We start from the raw sequence: 20,281 nt of genomic DNA, 5'->3' as shown, positions 1-20,281 counted from the left end.
CGCGGCTCCGGACAGTCGCACAGTTGGAGTCCACAGACCCGGTAGGGAGACGGGCGAAGATGGATGCGGCCTCCAGCCCTGACAACAAGGGCTTGCTTTGTATGTAAGTTTCACATAATGTGCTAGTATGCGATACATACTTGCACATTGTGCCTTTACTTTGCAGGTAAGGAGGGAAAAAAAGCCACGCTTTACTTCCTCTTTAATTTCTTTACCTTGTCACTGAATACCTTATAAACAACCTGATTAGATGGTTTCCATAATGATTGATAATTCCCATAACTAACAACACAAACTTAGATAAAAACACTCATTACTCTTATTACTATGATTATGATCAGCCAAATCTTCATAACTTTGTCACAGTTTGTCATCAGTGGTGATGTCAGAATATTAAGAGTGGAGAAATAAATGAAAAAAATTAAAAAATTGGTGTGTGTTATATATATATAAATATATATATATATATATATATATATATATATATATATATATATATATATATATATATATATATATATATATATATATATACTGTATATAGAGAAGAGAGAGCAAAAGAAAAGAGAGAGAAGCGATGAGAATTTAATTGAGAGGAGAAGAGAAGATAGATGGAAAGAGAGAGATGGAGAGGAGAGGAGAGAGAGAGAGAGATGGAAAGGGAGAGGAAAAGGGAGAGATGGAAAGAGAGAGAGAGAGAGGAAAAAAAAGAGAAGAGAAGGAGAGAGATGGAGAGAGAGGGGAAAAGGGAGAGAGGAGAAGAGAAGAGAAGAGAAATTGAGAGAGAGAAGAGAAATAAGTGAGAGAGAATAGAGAGATGGAGAGAAGAGAAGCAAAGAGAAAACTGAGAGATGGAAAGAGAGAGAAAAGAAGAGAGAAGGGGGGGGGGGAGAGAAGAGAGAGATATGGTGAGAGAGAGAAGAGAGAAGGGGAAAGAGAGAGAATAGAGAGATGAAGAAAGACAGATAGATAATACTTAACAGATAATAATACATATTATTGTGCAATGTTTTATAAATAATAATAATGATAAATACTAATATAATAAATTATTATATATATATATATATATATATATATATATATATATATATATATATATATATATATATATATATATATATATATATATACTCTGTATATGCACACATTTATTTATATAGAACATTTGTTAATAGTCCACCATGAAATAATAATGTTTAATTTGCCCTTTTACAAAAATAAATAATAATAATAATAATAATAATAGAAGAAATATATATATATATATATATTAAGAAGAAGAAGTTAATGCCAACTTGTACTTTGTACAGTAGATGAGGAGTGATGAAGGGTGATGAGGGGTGATGAGGAGTGATGATGGGGTGATGATTATGGGGTGATGAGGGGTGATGATAAGTGATGATGGGATGATGATGGGGTGTAGAGATATGGGTGGGTGGGTGAGGTGTATATGCCGGTGATAAGTGATGATTATGGGGTGATGAGGAGTGATGATGGGGTGATGAGGGGTGATGAGGAGTGATGATGGGGTGATGAGGGGTGATGATGGGGTGATGAGAGGTGATGATGGGGTGATGATGGGGTGTAGAGATATGGGTGGGTGGGTGAGGTGTATGTGCCGGTGATGAGGTGTGATGAGGAGTGATTATGGGGTGATGAGGAGTGATGATGGGGTGTAGAGATTTGGGTGGGTGAGGTGTATGTGCCGGTGATGAGATGTGATGAGGAGTGATTATGGGGTGATGAGGAGTGATGATGGGGTGTAGAGATTTGGGTGGGTGGGTGAGGTGTCTGTGCCGGTGATGAGGTGTGATGAGGAGTGATGATTATGGGGTGATGAGGTGTGATGAGGAGTGATTATGGGGTGATGAGGAGTGATGATGGGGTGTATAGATTTGGGTGGGTGGGTGAGGTGTATGTGCCGGTGATGAGGAGTGATGATTATGGGGTGATGAGGTGTGATGAGGAGTGATGATGGGGTGTATAGATTTGGGTGGGTGGGTGAGGTGTATGTGCCGGTAATGAGGTGTGATGGAGGGGGGGAGGGGTGCTGTAAATAATGAATGGACGGTGATGATGATGATGATGATGAAGGTCCGGCTCCTCATTAATAACAATAGGCGGCTCATCCACACGCTCGGTCCACCTTTAGAAAAAGAAGGGTTGTTGTATTCAGACAGGCGGGCCCCGCCTCCCTGCAGAGGGGATAATGGGATTGGTCGGGGGGCGGGGCCGGGTCTCTCGCTCTATAAATATTCATGAGGTCGGCGTGTATCCCAGCAGAGTGCAGCGCTCGGAGTAAAGTGCGGAGGGTCGGGTTGCCGGTGGTGATCGGAGAGATCGGTGCGATCCCGGGGCTGTCAGTGTGGATTTATCGCGTGGTTGGAGAGAAGTTTGGCCGGACTTGCTGGAACTTATGGCGGGGAGGTGATGGGAGGTCTGGCCGCGATCATGTACCTGCCGCTCTCGCTGCTGTCGCTGCTCGCCTGCTGGCTGCCCCCGGCACTGGGCGCCGCTGCCAAGGACCTGACATGCCAGGAGATCACGGTGCCCCTGTGTAAGGGGATCGGCTACAATCACACCTACATGCCCAACCAGTTCAATCATGACACGCAGGACGAGGCCGGCCTGGAGGTGCACCAGTTCTGGCCGCTGGTGGAGATCCATTGCTCGGCCGATCTGAAGTTCTTCCTGTGCAGCATGTACACACCGATCTGTCTGGAGGACTACAAGAAGCCGCTGCCCCCATGTCGGAGCGTGTGTGAGCGGGCCCGGGCCGGCTGCGCCCCTCTCATGCGCCAATACGGCTTCGCCTGGCCGGATCGGATGCGCTGTGATCGGTTACCGGAGCTGGGGAACCCGGACACCCTGTGTATGGACCACAACCACACCGATCTGACCACCGCAGCGCCCAGCCTGCCCGACCAACGGCCGCCCAAGGCGCCCAGCCACCCGCACAAGGGCGGAACAATCAGCAAACCCCGTGCGGAGCCTCCGCGGAGCAAGCCCAGGGTCCCCGCAGGGTGCGAGCCTGGCTGTCAGTGCAGGGAGCCCATGGTGCTGGTTTCCAATGAGAGGCATCCTCTCTACAACAGGGTGAGGACTGGTCAGATCCCCAATTGTGCCATGCCCTGCCACAACCCCTACTTCTCCCCAGAGGAGAGGACCTTCACCACCTTCTGGATCGGCCTGTGGTCCGTCCTCTGCTTTGCCTCCACCTTTGCCACCGTCTCCACCTTCCTCATCGACATGGAGAGGTTCAAGTACCCCGAGAGACCCATTATCTTCCTGTCTGCCTGCTACCTGTTGGTGTCTGCCGGCTACCTGGTGCGTCTGATCGCCGGCCACGAAAAGGTGGCATGTAGCCGAGAGCACGACCTGGAGCACATCCACTACGAGACCACCGGACCGGCTCTTTGCACCCTGGTCTTCCTGCTCATCTACTTCTTCGGCATGGCCAGCTCCATCTGGTGGGTCATCCTGTCCCTCACCTGGTTCCTGGCGGCCGGCATGAAATGGGGCAACGAGGCCATCGCCGGCTACTCCCAGTACTTCCACTTGGCCGCCTGGTTGGTGCCCAGCATCAAGTCCATCGCTGTGCTGGCCCTCAGCTCGGTGGACGGGGACCCAGTGGCTGGCATCTGCTATGTGGGCAACCAGAACTTGGACAACCTGAGGGGCTTTGTCCTGGCCCCCTTGGTCATCTACCTCTTCATTGGCAGCATGTTCCTGCTAGCTGGGTTTGTGTCCCTTTTCAGGATTCGTAGTGTCATCAAACAAGGTGGCACCAAAACTGACAAACTGGAAAAACTAATGATCCGCATTGGGATATTCAGCGTACTTTACACAGTGCCGGCTACCATTGTGGTGGCATGCTTCTTTTATGAACAGCACAACCGCCAGGGTTGGGAGATGGCCCATAACTGTAACTCTTGCCTCCCCGAGTTGGCACAGCCTCGCAGGCCGGACTATGCCGTCTTCATGCTAAAGTACTTTATGTGCCTGGTGGTTGGCATCACCTCTGGGGTATGGATTTGGTCAGGAAAGACCTTGGAGTCCTGGAGGGCTTTCTGCACACGCTGCTGCTGGGGCAGCAAAGCAACTGGTGGCTCTATGTACAGTGATGTCAGCACCGGCTTGACATGGAGGTCTGGCACTGCCAGTTCTGTGTCTTACCCAAAGCAGATGCCCTTATCTCAGGTCTAACAAATCAGAGGGGGGAAAAAAGGGGTCTGGGGGAAGGGACCTGAGACACTTGAGGGTTTGAGATCTTCCAACCTAACCCGAAAGCAAGCCCCTTTCCATTCTTTTAGTTTCTTGCTATTAGCATGATAATGAACTCTTAATGGTATCCATTAGTAGGGACTTGAATGACTGGTCAGAACAATGTACCTGGTATTGAAGCCTCCCTGATTTGTCTCCATTTATATGCAAGGAGCTTTGCTAAGACCTTATATTAACTGGTCCGGGCAGGGGATTGTCCCTGTGCTTCCACCACTGGAGGCAATAACTTCATTTGCGTGTTGGAGCAATCTTATTATGTGTTTTATGTTTTTATTTTGTTTTGGTTTTTATATGTATGTCGGTCCTCAACATTTCTTTCCTATAGTTGCTGGAGTGACCCCCATCAGTGCCCACTCACCCTACCGTACCACAATCTAAAATATGCCTTTCTGTGGCACTCCAGGGTCAGGGGGATGGGATCTCTTAATTAGCCAAGCAAATGCCTTCCAGGTATGGAAAACAGAGGGGGGCATTTAGCTGCCGATGCAAACTACAAGTCTCAGCATGTCTTGTCAACTCTTGGCCAACACGGCATGCTGAGACTTCTAGTTTTTCCACAGCTAGAGCACCATCGTTTGCCTATTCCTGCCTTAAACTTTTGTCTTAAGAAATCTATAAAATATATAAAACAAATCATCCCAAGAAAATACGGGTTCTTTACACTAGAGATGTATTTATATAAATATTTTGCTTTCAATTTGTAATATGTGTAAAATATGTACATATGCAAAGTTATAACATCTTGTAAATAACTGTATAAAGTTTAGAGGATTCTTCATAAGAACAAAAAATTAATGGGTTATTTTATTTTGTCAATAAAATTAATTTTTATAAATTATACCGCCAGTTGCTGTTTTTTCCTTTTTTTGAAAGCTTATATTTTATGTAATGAGAAATTGCACAAAGTAAAAGGGTCGGATGGCCATGAATGTGTTAATAAAGCATATTTATAAGGTAAAGGGTTGTAATATAGGCAAACAAAAAACGAATGTATAAGGTAAAAGGTTGTAATGTAGACAGACAAACCTATTTATAAGGTAAAGGGTGCTAACGTAGGCAAACAAGCTGCAGGGTTTTTTTTTGTTTTTGTTTTTTTTGCCTTTTAATTAGACTTCAGGATTGATTTACTAAAGCTGGAGAGGGAAAAATTTGGTGCAGCTCTGAAACCAATCAGCTTCCAGGTTATTTTGTCAACGCTTAACTGAACAAGCTGAAGTTAGAAACTGATTGGCTGCCATACACAGCTGTAACGGATTTTGCACTCGCCAGTTTCAGTAAATCAACCCCAATGCAAATTTCAAGTACAGTTGCTCCAGAGTTTAGTAAATTTCTAAGACTATGGGGTTGATTTACTAAAGGCAAGTAGACTGTGCACTCTGCAAAGTGCAGTTTCTCCAGAGCTTACTAAATGAACAGAAGCTCTTCTGACTTCCATCATCCAATCATGTGAAAGCAACAATTCTGTTTTTTATCTTCCATTCATGTGATTGGGTAATCTTTTTAAAGTGAAGCTTTACCTTATTTACTAAGCTCTGGGCAACTGAACTTGCACAATGTATTTGCCTTTAGTTAACCAATCCCTATCGATTTGCATGTTATCAGTACATGCTGCACTGGTTTTAAACAGATCTAATGTATTTTTATTTTCTAAAGAAATATTCCTAATTTCTAAAGCCCCATACACACTATCAGATTTTCTATTGATTTTTTTTTTTTTCCTCCAGATTTACCAAAACCATCTAATATGAGGTCAAACCTTAGGAGTTTAAATTTGTATGCAACCATGCAGGCCCTTGCACTACATGCTTTTGGTAAACCTGAAAACAAAAATCTGATAGTGTATATGGGGCTAAGACTATGGGGTTGATTTACTAAAGGCAAATAGATATAGTGCAGTTGCACTTTGCAAGAGCAATTGCTCCAGAGCTGAGTAAATGAGCAGAAGCTCTGCTGACTTTCATCATCCAATCATCTGCAAGCAACAGTTCTGTTGTTTTTATCTCCCTTGCATGTGATTGGGTATGCTTTGCGAAGTTAAGCTTTATCTTATTTACTAAGCCCTAGAGCAATTGCACTTGCAGAGTGAAGTCTATTTGCGTTTAGTAAATAAACCCCTATATGTAATGCTGTATATTTAGAAACTTTCTGCCACCCATCAGAAGTTCTGACTGCTATAAACTACTGCAATTTGATTGGGTTTAAATATAAGATAGCTGCAGGTCCTTTTTTGTTGTGTATTTTAGAAAATAAGCATTTTAGGTTTGGATTTTTTTTGTTTGTGTTTTAGAGGGTAATTTTAATATAAAAAAAAAAAAAATCCTTTTAATTCTGGCTGAACATTAAAATGTTTTTTTTTTTATTTTTTTTTTTTTTTTGAGTAGATGTCAGCTTGTTCCATTTGCTGAACAAATTTAACAGGTTAACATCATAGTAACCTTTTATACTTAACTTGTGCCTATAAAACGTGCTTCTTTTGTCAGCATGGAGCGCATTATGTGTCTGTCAAGTCACATTCCATTTATTGAGTGGAAGGGGTGCTGAATTAGTTGCAATATGCTTTTTTGCTAGAGGGTGAACTTTTTACCTGTCTGTCTAGTGGAACAGCACGAGTCCCCCCTTAAAGAGGGGCCGAGTGAATGGGGTTAATCTGTAGGGAACTTGGCCCTTTCAGCCTGCCATTCTTTGATCTTTTCTGTTCTCCATACGTGATCTATAGTCTAAAGTCTGTTCCCAGCTCCCTGTTCCCCTTTATTTTATTTTTCAGCACCAATTGACCACCGCAGTGCCTTAAATGTTTTTCAGTTGAAGACATGTGGGATTTTTCTTTTTTTTTTTTCGCATCTTTTATTTCATTTTTAGCTCTACTTGTAACAGTTAGTGGACACCGGAGGGAAAAGAGGGGAGAGAGAGGGAAGGAGAGAGCTGCTCCTATTAGCCTTGCCTACATTGTTAGCCAGGCTGCAGGCAGTAATGCCTAAGCTCTAGACTAAGAATGCCCTACAGGTGGTCTGCTGACATAATCCCCCAATTTGCAGAGTTTTCCTTTTGCAAGACAATTTCATTACGAAAACTCCCCTCTCTCCTCCTTTTTCCCTAATTGAACCAATTGCACATCCATTATCAAACAGGGCTTCTTTAGAAAGGCTGCACCACTAGGCTCTGGGACTTCAATAAATTGGAGGGGACCTGGGGAAAAAGTCCAGGAGAGCAGTGATGCTTTTTCTACAGACTTTTTAAGTTCCTGGTACTCGTTCCCTGGTGGTTTGGCCACGCTTTAAGAAGAATGGCAGGGAGGATATGTGCTGGAGTGTATATATGCCCCGGGGACCCCTATTAGCCTGTCATTCAGGATCAGACATGGCAGCTAGCTCGTTAATGACATCCGTCATTCGTGGTGGCAGAGGCCTTTACTGGGATAAGAGACTCTAGAATGTGACTCTTTCCTTCCTGCAACACCGACTTATCAACTGCATTCTATATATATATATGTGTGTGTATATATACAGGCATACCCCACTTTTAAGTACACAATGGGGTTTATTTACTAAAGCTGGAAAGTGCAAAATCAGTCTCACTTCTGCATAGAAACCAATGAACTTCTAACCTTGGCTTGTTCAATTAAGCTTTGGTAATAAAACCTGGAAACTCATTGGTTTCTATGCATAAGTGAGCCTGATTTTGCACTTTCCAACTTTAGTAAATAAAACCCATTGTGTACTTAAAAGTGGGGTGTGTGTGTGTGTGTGTGTGTGTGTGTGTGTATATATATATAAATTGTGTGTTTATACATTTTCTTTACATCTGAATTAATTTTAGATCATTTACACATTGCATAAGAAAAGTGCCAATACTGTTATATTTTTCATTTTCATTGGGATTAATTTACTAATAAAACTGCAGAGTGAAAAAAGTGTCACTGCTGTGTATGGTGGCCAATCAGCTTGTACAGTTAGATTCATTGACAGAAAAAAATGAATAAAGTTGATTTTTATGCAGAGCTGCCCTAGATTTTGCACTCTCCAGTTTTAGTAAATCAACCCCAATGCAGTAATTTTCTAACTCAGGTAGCAAAAAAAGACTACTTTAATCCTAAGCACATGCATTAAAAAAAAAGTAAAATTTGCCTTATAATGTCCCTCCCTGTCCTTTGCTCATACAGCGTTTGATTTACTAAAACTGTGGAGTTCAAAATCTGGTGCAGCTCTGCATAGAAACCAATCAGCTTCCAGGGTTTTTATTTTTTGTCATAACTTAAAGCGGTAGTAAACTGCAGTTGTAAAAAAAAAACTTCCCCTGCAAGGCAATGCCATAATGTGCTAATATGCATCATTTTAAGGAAAGATGCCTACTTTAAGACGGACCTCCACCGTAAAAAAAAAAAAAAAAAAAAAAAAATATTAAAAGCCAGCAGCACAAATAATGCCCCTGCTGACTTTTAATAAATGGACACTTACCTGTCCAGGGTGCCCCCGATGTCGGCAGCAGATGACGAGCAATCGCTCGTCTCTCGGCTGCCCCGCCGCCATCCTCTGTCAGGGAATCAGGAAGTGAAGCTTTGCGGCTTCACTGCCCGGTTTTCTACTGCGCATGCGGGAGTCGCACTGCGCGTCTTCACTGGTCTGTGTTCTGGGAATTGTGTGTTTCCCAGAACACAATGGGGGGGGGGGGGGGCATCTGCGGCTAGCTATGCCAGGTAGTGGGTGCAGATACCTGTATTATACAGGTATCTGTACCCCCCTCCCCCCTGAAAGGTGGCAATTGTGGCACCGGAGGGGGGGGAATCCGCTGAGTGGAAGTTCCACTTTATAGGGTGGAGCTCTGCTTTAAAATTAAGCCCTCCAGCGGTACCCTGACAGGGCTTCCATGTTCTGACCTGGTCTTCCTTCCAGGTTTGCGGCCTCCAGCTACATGAGTGGTTGGGGCCACGATGATGTCACCGTGCATGCATGCGGGAACCACCCCTGCCTACATCTATGACAGCTCTGGTGCCTCATGATTGGCTCAGCGCTGTCACATGGGGGCCCTGGTGGGGTCCATAGACTTGTATCAGCTCAGAAAAGTCATTTGGACCCCTCACATATATGTTTTTCCTTCGCCGCCTTGGCTGCTGAATTGCACAGGAGAGGAAACTTGTTATCCATACTTGCCATAATTTTCCTTTCCTGTTTGCTAATTCTGTCAGCCTACTAAGATGAAATGAAGAGTACCAGGAATATGGGAAATTGTAGCCCATACTTGCTGTGATTTTCCTTTCCTGGTTATTCATCATGCTAGCCTAGGTCCATAGTACCAGAAATGGATAGGATGAGTACCAGGAAAGGATAGTTTTAGTTGCTGGGGGGGGGGGGGGGCTTTAAGTGACCTTTATTATTCGACCCTGCAAGGAAAGGGTCACTTTAATGCATAGCTGTCATTAAACATGGGAGTTTCTGTTGCAGACTTTTCCTAAGGGGAGGTTTCAAAGTGTCTAAACTGACGCTCCTCCGAAAAGCAGTCCACATTCAAACCACTTTTCAGAGGCGATTGATAGCTGTGAAAAAGACATATACCATCTCCTCACCAGCTGTTTTAACCCAATTTTTGCTGAACAAATGAGCTGCAACCGCATGCATTGCACACGGTTGTGGGACATTTGTGGCGCTTCCAAATTCACCTGAATGGGTTATACACTTGGCGGGTTTGCTGTGTAGATGTAAGCATTGCGACTGCGGCCATTGCAGCTTAAAGGGGAGGTGGTTTGGGGGGGCGTAAAAAATGCAGCTCAACTATGGTTTTAACTCCCTCCCCCCACAACTAGTCTAAACGAGCACATGATGGTTGCCTGTCAGGCTGTTTTTTTACTTTTATTATTTTCTGCATTCAGCTGGCTAGAGATGGTTTCAGTCTCAGCAGGGAATGGCTGAGAATTAAGCCATCTATGGGCAGGTTGATTGCACACAATTAGATCCATCAAAAGACTTGCGTACAACCAACATGCTAGATTTTTACATTTGTAGCCACTAACAATAATCGCTGTGTTCTCCCAGCAAGGAAAGCTTCCCCCCCCCCACACTAGGAGAACACAATACCTTTGTGGAAGGGATTCACAGTCAGTGTTCATATGGGGATCGATCGATTTTCTGTCTTGCAACCCATGGTTGCAGAACAAAAAGTCACATCATCTATGGCCGGCTTTACTGATTGAGCATATGGGAATTCTGACTTTTCTACAACTTTCATTTGATGTTTGCTCCCATACAGCCAGGCTATGTAATCACTAAGTAACAAAGGATAAAGATGACAGCCCTGGAGCTTGCACATTAAAAAAAAAACAGGTTAGCACTGGCAGCTCCCATATTTCTAACTTGACAGGTTCCAGCCCTCTGTTACAATTGCTGGGTACCACAAACATAATGAGATTATCACACAGTTGTGTTGAAACCCTTCCTGACATGGAACAGCTGCTACCTGTATAGCTGAATAAAGTTTTCATAAAACTCAGGTAATGTGTTTATTTGAAACATCCAATCCGGATTAATCAGACTTTGTATTTCATTAATATATCCTCAGACTGGGGCTCCATTCACCCTTTACGAACTGGAATCCAAATTGGCAATCACATTACAGCACGCATTTGGGCACCCCAAACACATTGCGATTCTGTTGCATAATGGAAACAAGCGTTCCCGCTACCCAATAATGTGAACAGGGCTTTAAGCCCCATACACACTATCAGATTTTCTGACGACTTTTTCTTCAGATTTACCAAAACCATATATTATGAGGTCAAACCTTGGGAGTTTCCATTTTTATGCAATCAAACAGGCCCTTGCAATACATGGTTTTGGTAAATCTAAAGACAAAAATCAGCAGAAAATCTGATAATGTGTATGGGGCTTTAGTGTATCTTTTTAGTGAGCATCTGTGAAATGATCTTCAACCTGTCGAATTGGAAAATTATATGTCTATGGGTTTTCCTTGACCTCTTCTGATTCTTCGGGACAACTATTCTGGCAGCATCTCTGGGTGCAAGATTAGCAAAAATATTTCTTTCCTGAAACATTTTTTGTTAGAAAAACCTTTTGACAGGTTCAGAGTGGATTTGATTTATATCACTAGTAAAAAGGCATGATTTAAATCAACTCGATTTAAATCATAATTTTTAAAGAGCAACTGTCATCTCTGCCTCTTAGTGGCTCCTCCTCTGACCCGCTGTTGACTCGCCGACAGTTCCATTCACTTTAATGGGACGGCTGGTGATGCGGCAGTGACACACCAAGGTAAGGGGTGTGGCGGCAGCAGGTGAGTGCACAGAAGCGCATGTGCTATAGACAAGTTCAAGGCCTTCTGCGATACCCAAAGTTACTGGTATGCCATTCTCACCTAAGTGACAATCCCACAAGCGCCGGGAGGGGTTGTGAAAAAATGGTATTTGACAAAAACAATAAATACATGTCTGATTGTGAGAGGAGAGTGAGGGTGAACGTCCACTGTAAGTGCTTTTTGATATTAGCAGTTTGGGGGGGTTATAATAAAACCCCATGGTTGAGTCGCACCTCCCCAACCCCCCCCCCCCCCCCAACTGCTACCCCCTTTAGCTGCAGGGGCCAGGGGTTTAAAAATGCAGCAACAGGAATTAAACCCCCCTGTCGCTTTCAGTGGGCAAACGTGACCCAATCAAGCATATGGGGCCCCTCTGCAAGCACTCTGCAACTGCGTTCAATGCATTTGGTTGCGACATGCTAGTGTGGTGATCATGGAGTTAAAGGAGAAGTACAGCTCGTTTGGCTGTACTCCTTCTATGGATCACAGGAGTGCAGTTCATTCTGCACTCCTGTGGCCTGTTTTCAGCAGACAGCTGGCTGAAGTCTTCTGCCTGCTGACGTCAAAGAGCCAGTACAGTCTTGGGAAAGATCGCAACAATGGAGTCGGGGTCTGCCCACATGCCTGGATGGGCTCAGCCTCTCAGCCAGCGAACTGCTGAGAGCCCGAGTCAGCCGTTCCTGCCCCCTCCGAAGCAGCTCTCCAGTGAGTGGGGGGGGGGGGGGGGGGCAGAGCAGAGACCTTGACTGACATTTACCAGCTCTCTGCTCAAGGAGTGCTGAGAACTGAGCGATCAGCGTGTTAGATCACTTGGTTCTCAGTCTTAGAGCCAGCAGGGGACAGATGCAGCATTGGACCGATGCTGGATCCACCTAGCAGGGTTGCCAAAGACCGCCAGTAAATTTCCTGACAGTTTGTAAAAATCAGTGAATTTTTTTTTTACAACTGCCAGTAAATATTAGGGGCTGATAATTTCATGCTGTGTTGACTTTTTAAGTGTTAATCAAGCGAATTACTTTGTTTTAGGGCTCTTTCACACGTGCAGACCATTCAGATACGCCTGTCAGTTTTTTCAACGGATCTGAGCGGTCGCTCCATACATCTCTATGGAGCGGCGGATGTCGGCAGTGACATGTCCGCTGACAAAACGGACAGGCGGTCCGTAATCATCTGATCCCCAATAGAGAAGAGTTGATATCTGACAGGTCCATCCCTGCCCAGTGTACAGAGACGGACTTGTCATCCACCGGCTCAGCGGGCATCAACAAAGTGATCCCTGCTGAGCAAACGGATGTCTTAATACGGATCCGCACATGTGAAAGGGGCCTTAGGCAGTGTTTCCATATCATGTTTATACTATATATCAAATATTCACTGTTTTTAATAGGAGTTCTGTAATTTTTCAGGTTGCCAGTATAAAATGTGCTCCGCCAGTAAAATTTCCATGTTTTGTTAGTAAAAAGTGCTGCAGGAGGTTGGCAACCCTGCCACCTAGATAAGTATGATTGTGAAAAAAAAATCTCTCTTTTAAAGCAGGTGGTGAGGAGGCGATACAATACCTCCATGCCCTCTGACAAATGTGGATCACTCTTCAGAGACCAAAGCTTGTGTGAACGAGCCCTAGTTTTACTGTGTGAATCAGTCCACTTGGAGCCAGAGATGCATGCAGTAAATGCAAAATCTCATTGGTCAAAAACAATTCCCAGAATGTAAAATGTCTGCAAATGATACCTTTCAATATAATATTCTTTATATAACTCACAAGGACACCCCACCCTACTGCTAATCGCATCATCTCTCGCTAATAGCAGCTAGTGTATGGCACTCTAAGATTCAGATAAAGACAATTTCACATTGTCCCATTACAGTCACACTGTCTCTGCGGATTTAATGCATGGGATAATTAGGTAAATGCTCCCTTCCCATTAACAAGCTCCCAGCAGCAGACAGTAAAAAAATCTTATCTCTCTATATTGCAGACTGAAAGTTTATAGTGAGTTTACTGGTTGCAAATTGAGCTTTCAGCTTGGGAGGCTCTGGTCTGCTGGCTTGTTGTGTGTGGGTGTGTGTAGCTTAGCCGAGGTTTACAAAAATAAGCAACTGCTCCTATCTGTAGCCCAGGGCTGTTCTCTAGGAAGGAGAATAGACTTTAGTAAATATTGCTTAAACTGTCTACTCAGAGTCAATGTTTAAGCTGCAGATAAGACAGATTTGTGTACTAAATTTACCTAGACTGAGTTATCTTGATTGGTGAGGACATAATGGGTGGGCTTTCCTGCAAACTGGCTCCCCTGGAATTTTAAGTACATAACGCCGCATAACTACCAAATATAACACAGCAACAATTCAGTGTTGTTATCAAGAGCAGCCATGCAATCTTTATTATATCCTAGTAATACAGCTTTATTTATTGCACTGCAAAGTACCAATTATCTGCAGATAATGTGTGGCCATAGACAAGCAGATATGTTCCTGACAGCAACAGACTGAGAAATATCTGACGGTTCTCAAAGAGTTGTAGAAAAAAAAACAAAAAACAGGGCGCACTGGCCTAGTGCATTATCCAACGAGAATTTATTAAAATTGATAAGATAAAAATAGAACTACTCACAAATGTAGGTAGTATGCTCACACATCAAGCCACTAGGCTATTTGGCTCCGAAGAAGGCTTACCTTCTAAATGAGTTAGCCAGCAGGGACCCTGGTGAGGTCCGGTTCGAGCTGAAGGCTTCGATAAAGTTTGGAGTTTGTGGCCACTTGCTGAGGCTTAGTGTGCGAAGATACTATCTACATTTGTGAGTAGTTCTATTTTATCTTATCAATTTTAAATAAATTCTAACTGGATAATGCACTAGGCCAGTGGGCCCTCTGTTTTCATTTTCTATAGTTTTCTGAGGACAACCCCAGTCCTAGAGGGCAGCAAGGCTGTGCAACAATATCCAGTTGAGTCTATTAAACTCTCTCCCAATTTGCACCATCACACCAGTGCAAAGGAAAAGATTGTTGCTGTTCTCAGAGAGTTGTTCTAAACACTGGAACTGCACAATGCTCTTATCATTGTCCCCTAGGACTGAAATCCATGTTTTTTTGGGCCACTTATTGCCATCATAAGGACTACTATGTGAACAATCAACATGCGTATTGACTACCACCAACATTTATAGCCAACAGATATCTACTCCAGCCTTTGTCAGCCAGGGTTCCTCTAGAACAGTGGCCTCCAAGCTGTGGCCCAGGGGCCAGCTATGGCCCTTTGCTTGCTTCTATCCAGCCCTTTGGGCACTATTTTATTTACTGGCACCAAAGATGGAGTGCAATTCCCAACAATGACCTCAATGATAGAGCACAGTTCCTCCCAAGGACACATAGGGCTCAATGACAACAATGATGATGCACCATTACTCCCAATATCATCAATGATGGGGCACAATTCCCACCAATAACATCAATGATAGGGCACCATTCCTCCCAATGACGCCAATGATGAATGATGGGAAACAATTCCTCCCACTGACACTGATGATGGGGAACAATTCCTCCCACTGACAATGATCATGGGGGATTGTTTACTCACACTGATTCTGGGACATTTTGTACTTCTGATGACCACAGTCCTCCTAAAGTCTAAAGGACAGTAAACTGGCCCTTTGTTTAGAAAGTTTGGAGGCCCCTGCTCTAGAGCAGCCTTCCTCAACATATTCAACACAGAGGAACCCTTAAAATAACTTTCCAGTCTCGGGGAACCCCTGCTAAAAATTACTATATGTACAATTCATGATACATTAGTGATTAGTGTGATGGTCAGTGGGAAGAATACTCTTTACACTTGTGGTCATTTGAAAAAATTCCCCCCTTTACAGATAGCTAAAAGGATCAATGGCGACAGAAGTAAATTATATGATGGGCAGATATTTCTCATTGCTCAAGAAACCCCTACCAACCTCTGGTGGAACCCTGGGGTTTCACAAAACCCTGGTTGAGAAACCCTGTTATAGAGTTTCCTTAGGGTTTCTTGAGCAATGAGCAATTTCTATCTCTCAGATAAGTAACCACTGACACTAATAGTCTTTTTAGCTGTCTGTAAGTAGTGGATTCTTCCAAATGACCATAAACCTGGCCAAACATGGATCAAAATCCAGCCAATTCAGCAGGGACCAGTTGCATTTTCGATTTATAAGCAGGGAGGTTGTAGAGAACTTTACCGACTGATCAACCTCTGTACAACCACCCTGTCAGATTTTTTCTGCTTGATCAGTGGTGCAGGCTATAGCCTGCAATGCTGATCAGTGTATTCTGACACCAGGCAAGTCTTCCTGCTGTCAGAATACAATAGCTCAGCGGGGCAAATTCCCCCACCCATATTGAGTGTATGGATGGGGAATCAAGTCAGTTTTTATCATTCAACCCTCTTGTTGAATGAAAAAAAACAGACTCATCTATAGGCTGCTTTAGTGTAAGGCTAACCATAGATTGATATTTTCTTTTTTCAGTCAGCCAGACGGCTGATAAAAAAAAAGAAATAGATTCACCTATCCACACAAGCGAGGTGGATGGTGGACTCCTTGCTGTAGTATTGTTTTCTGACAATGGAGATTTCTCCACTGTCAAAATACACTGATCAGCAGCTGCAGCCGATCGGCTGTAGCTGTTGATCAAGCAAAATTTTTCCAACGTTCCCATTTGAAAGAAGTCGATTGTAAGATAGACTTCTGTCAAGTGGAAGTGGCCATAGAAGGATTGAAATTCAGCTGGTCCCTGATTTTATATCCATCTATGGCCAGTTTAAGGGGTATTTTTCTCAGTGACCATCACAATAATATACCAGGAGTTGTCGATATAGTAATTATTAGCAGGGGTTCGCTGAGACTTGAAAAGTTAAAAAGGTTGAGAAAGATTGATCTACTTTTGTATAACATAGTTACAGTTCAATAAGGGCCACTTGAGCATATGTATATTGTCCCAATATGGATGTTTCTATTGTCCTCCATATACTGTAGTATATGATGTTTATCCATGCACATATTTGTGTCCATATTTGTTGGATTTTTTTCAACTACCAGTTCCGTTGCCAATGTTTGTCAGGAAAACCTGACAGGAGCTCCAACTGCTCATTGATTCACGTACTCTTTAAAAAAGGAAAAAAATAGATACTTAAAATCATCCAGAAAATGTGGAACTACTGGGTGACCCATTTAGACAATACAAATTATTTTGGAAAGTAGGTAAGAGTAAAGCCCTGTACACAAGATCTGATTTTTCAACGGGAAATGTTGGATGTTAGGCTGTTGGCGGACAATCCGACCGTGTATGTTCCATCGGACAATTGTTGTTGGACTTTCCGCCAACAAATGTTGGCTAGCATATTTTCACATTTTCCCCCAACAAATGTGTTTTGTTGGATTTTCCGAACGTGTGTACACAAGTTCGTCGGACAAATGTCCAAAGTACAAACACGCATGCTCGGAAACAGAAGTGGTCGGTCTTGTAAACTAGTGTTTGTAATGGAGAATTAACATTTGTGATGTGGCAAATTATGAAATTTCCAATCTCCAAACTTTAATGGGATAATAATGAAGCTGCTTTGCTGGTGATACTGATGGAGCTATTGCAAACAAATTTTCAAAGGCCTTTTTTTTCTAATGATATCAAGAATAATATTTTTATTATTATTTTTTTTTTTTTTTTTATTTGTGCAGGTTACCACAACACCATTATCCTGTAGTTTTTAGGAACAACTATGTTGGTGTGCCCTGTCAATTTTACATTGTATTTTTTAAAATGTAACTGCCTACTCCCAAACTGTCATTTGAAGTAAAACACATAGCCAAGTATTATTCTCCACTTTTTTTTATTGTGCCTTAAAAAAATTAAAAAAATTTAATTAGACATGCTATCTGCCAAAAGAATTTAACCAAAAAGCGCATTCTATGCATCCAAAAATATAGACAATATACTAAATCAAATTATTATTTAACCAAAAAAATAATGCCAAAGCAATAACTCCAAGGGCAATAATAAATAACACGTTATCTCCTCCGATTCCACAACATGTCTGGTTGACAAACGGCTGTTCTGGAACAAACTGAAAAGCGTGAACTGAAAAGCGCTAAGTTAAAAACGCAAAAGGAGCCCAAAGGGTGATGCTAAAGAGCTGAAAAAACACATAGTACGTCAGTACATCACTACGTTCGTAATTGTTGGCCAACATTTGTGTGACCATGTGTATGCAAGACAAGTTTGAGCCAACACCCTTCAGACAAAATTCCAAAGTTTTTATGGCGGAAAGTCCGATCGTGTGTACGAGGCATTAGGCCCTCTGCCTAGTTGACCATTGGAATGAGGGACCGTTTTGATTTTTAGAAAATGTTCTGAAAATTACCTATTCCCAGAATCTTCACTGAGCACCAGATATACTTCAGTTTGAAATGTATCTTTCTAAGAGCCATAGATTAGAAATGCATGATAGAATTGTATGCATCCAGTGCCATTGCATTTATTTGTATTTTTATAGATATTATTACCCATGTACAGTAAGATTATATTAATCTGTACATCATTAAACCTACTATTTGCATTAAACATGTCATAGCAGTATAATGATACAATAATCTGGACAGATAAGATTTCTATCTTTTTATAACTAACCTATTTATCTTATACTCATCACCTTAGCATGCAAACCATAATAACCCCTTGATGCTTCCTACCACCGTCTGGGACATGCCCTTATGTTGAGAATTCCTACATGAAGCTCCCCAAAAATCTAAGGCCCTGTTTACATCTAATGAGTTGTAATCGCAAGCAGAATTGGCTAAATTTTGCCCATGTTTACAAATCCTGCTAGAATCGCTGCAAATTTGAAAGGCTCATTTGGGTGCCATTCATTCTTAATGGCACCCCAACATATGCAAAAATTGCGCCTGGCTCAGGGCCAAAATTTGGTCCTGAGTTTCTTTGCTGTGACAAACATGCATAGGGCAGTTCATTTGCTGCCCTGTGTGGGACAAGCGGAAATGTGTTCAAATCTCTCTAAACAAATTAAGAGCAGAAATTGTTCCCACTATGTGAGATGTAAATGGGGCCTAAAGGCATTGTTTTATTAAGAAGTAACACCGCTAATTGTGAATCCAGGGAATATCTGATTGCCTTTGGGGATCAGGAAGGATTTTTTTCCGTCAGACCAAATTAGATGATGCCTTTAGCCTTTTTATGGATCAACTGTTGGTTTAGGGTCCTGAAGATCAATTTATTTTGCAATTCAATGGCAGACGGGTTCAACTGGCAGAAACAATTAAGGTAATAGCTGGCGTCCTCTACGACAAATAAGGGGGGGGGGGTAGTTTTTGACTGTATGTTATTGTAAAAAGTTTGCTTTAAGAACACTTAAAGTGGAGCTCCAGGCCTCCTAACACCCCCCCCCCCCCCAACTACTGTAGCTACTGACTTTTAATATTAGGACACTTACCTGTCCAGGAATCCAGCAGTGTCCGCACCCAAGCAGATTTTTCAATCGGCTATCAGGTGCTGCCATCTTGACTAAGAAAAATCATCAATGAAGCCTTGCAGCTTCACAGCCAGTTTCCCACTGAGCATGCGCAAAGAGCATTGCACTTTGTGAATGAGCCAGCTGTGGGGGAAGGAGGAGGTGTGAACTGAGCCAGAAGTGGGAGCAGGTACTCATCAAAACCAGATACCTGCACCCCCATCCCACCCAAAAGGTGCCAAATGTGGCAGTGGAGGGGGGGAGGAGTCAGACAAGCAGAGCGTCCCCTTTTGGGTGGAGCTCTGCTTAAATTTCCAAACTATCCATGCAGATGTTCCCTGAATACAAGGTGTCATTGGTGTAGCTACTACTTCAATGGCCATTCTTGAATGATCGCAGCCTGCAGAAATGGGTCTTCTCGTAGGCTGGCCAAAGATGATGTGATTTTCTTTCCTGCAACCTGTGGAGAAATTGCTTAATTCCTTCCCGTGGAACTATTGTGTTCTCTCAGCGGGGAGAAAACAGTGATTATTGCTAACAGCTATAGCCGCTGGCAATAATTGCATGTAAAGAATCCGACATGATGAATGTGCCCAAGTCAATCGATGGATCCATTTGGGTAAAATCAGTCTGCCCATAGATGGTTCGAATCTCGGCTGGTCACTGCTGATCTGGCCAAGATTTGAACCAGCTATAGCTGGTTTAAGTTGGAAATTTTCAGCAAAAAGCCCAGAAGTTAAAATCGCAAAGAGAGTGTTGTCAGTTCACAATGCTGCAGTGCACACAGGCATATCTCCACTGATTGTAAGGGATGAAAAATCCTTTGGGGGCTATCTTGTACCCCTAGCCACAAACTATGGATCTAAAAAAGACTTATTTCTGTATTTAGCAATACATACTTGACCACCCCAGCACATACACATCATTTTCAGTGGAAGGGACAATTATATGCATGGATTTTAAGCTAACCTGTCATGACAAGTAGAAAGAAGTCTCCACCTACAGGGTACCCATTGGAATACATTTTTACAGCTCGCCCTAGAGGGACCCACAGAATTTAAAGTTCTAACAATGATGACACTCAGGCCTGAGCTAGTGTTCGCTAAAGTTGCATGGTACCAGGGATTAAGAGGTCCTTGGGGCACCCTGTAATAATGGCCACTTGGGATGTCTAGTTTCCAGTTAGAGCCTTATTTGTACATGTTAGAT

General features: G+C 43.0%; 1 protein-coding gene across 1 annotated transcript; it reads left to right on the top strand.

Moving 5' to 3' along the window:
- The first annotated feature begins 2,277 nt into the window (after positions 1–2,277).
- Positions 2,278–5,125, top strand: FZD8 (frizzled class receptor 8). The gene has a single exon (XM_077491108.1). The coding sequence runs from the start codon at positions 2,434–2,436 to the stop codon at positions 4,207–4,209; it is 1,776 nt and encodes a 591-aa protein (XP_077347234.1). The 5' UTR covers positions 2,278–2,433; the 3' UTR covers positions 4,210–5,125.
- The last annotated feature ends 15,156 nt before the right edge of the window (positions 5,126–20,281 follow it).

The sequence above is a fragment of the Lithobates pipiens genome, unplaced genomic scaffold, assembly GCF_037356315.1.
Source record: "Lithobates pipiens isolate NorthernLeopardFrog02 unplaced genomic scaffold, aLitPip1_a1.2 Scaffold_19, whole genome shotgun sequence".
NCBI lineage: Eukaryota > Metazoa > Chordata > Amphibia > Anura > Ranidae > Lithobates > Lithobates pipiens.
Note: the sequence above shows the minus strand (reverse complement) of the source record. Positions and strands in the feature narration are given on the sequence as shown.